The sequence below is a fragment of the Brassica oleracea genome, chromosome C3, assembly GCF_000695525.1.
Source record: "Brassica oleracea var. oleracea cultivar TO1000 chromosome C3, BOL, whole genome shotgun sequence".
Classification (NCBI taxonomy): domain Eukaryota; kingdom Viridiplantae; phylum Streptophyta; class Magnoliopsida; order Brassicales; family Brassicaceae; genus Brassica; species Brassica oleracea.
Window position 1 is genome coordinate 23974738 of NC_027750.1, and position 850 is coordinate 23975587.

General features: G+C 40.1%; 2 protein-coding genes across 2 annotated transcripts in view; both read right to left on the reverse strand.

Annotated features, from left to right (window-relative positions):
- Window positions 1-557, reverse strand: part of LOC106330181 — an 877-nt gene extending 320 nt beyond the window's left edge. Inside the window, exons 1-2 of the mRNA XM_013768709.1 lie at window positions 522-557; window positions 3-459 (exon numbers count right to left, since the gene is read on the reverse strand). Of these exons, the coding sequence (XP_013624163.1) occupies window positions 3-459; window positions 522-557 (493 nt within the window). The remainder of the gene's footprint in view (window positions 1-2; window positions 460-521) is intronic.
- Window positions 558-600: 43 nt separating this feature from the next.
- LOC106333671 (UPF0725 protein At2g20625-like) overlaps window positions 601-850 on the reverse strand; it is a 710-nt gene continuing 460 nt past the window's right edge. Inside the window, exon 2 of the mRNA XM_013772086.1 lies at window positions 601-692. Coding sequence (XP_013627540.1) covers window positions 605-692 — 88 coding nt within the window. The 3' untranslated portion in view covers window positions 601-604. The remainder of the gene's footprint in view (window positions 693-850) is intronic.

Sequence of the window (850 nt, forward strand, 5' to 3'; positions counted from 1 at the left end):
ACCTGAATGCTTTCGGTTAAACAACTCTCGTGCACTAACTGGTGGTCCTCCTGTAGCAAATTGACCAAGATGATATCGCATATTACGATGCGGACCAAGATACCCTGTCCTGGTCGGATATCCGGAGTCAAGTGGATAATATTTTCCAGGAGGAGGATGTGGAAAAGAAGCCTCGTTCCTCGCACAATGAGTCAAGACCTTTGTATCATGTGCCCTACCAGGTACACTGACATATGCATATATGAACTTCATATCGAAGTTACATATAGCAAGAACATTCATTGTAGGATCTTGCTTCCTGCCTCTGTATGCTTCTGCATTTTGACTTGGAGGGCGAACTGGGACATGCGGTCCATCAAGTGCTCCGATACAATCTCTGAAATGAGGCCAATACCGATCATCATTCCTCAAAACCGGACTTACTCTTCCAAACTCGCCTTCCTGTGGTCTTAATATCCACTGCAAACTTAAGAATAGAACTCAAGACATCATCAAGCTTCCTTTGCACTGTATCCACTGACCTTTGATACCTTGCAGCAATATCCCGCTTCAAACATAAGTTGTTGAACATGACGCCATCCTGCTCCTCGATATGTTCTATGACTCAATCTCTCAGTAATAGGCGCATCAAACAAACCAAGTTCATCATCATAATCTCCATCTTCATCTTGCAATATCCATCTTTCAAGCATCTACAAAACAATGTATAAGATTATTATCAGCACCAAAACAATATGTAGAGATCAATTAAAGCAATACAAGACATTTATAAATTTACAAATCAACCTAAGACCAACCTGTTTTACACATTTATAAATATGTGGATACAGCAAGTAAAGAAACATAAAAA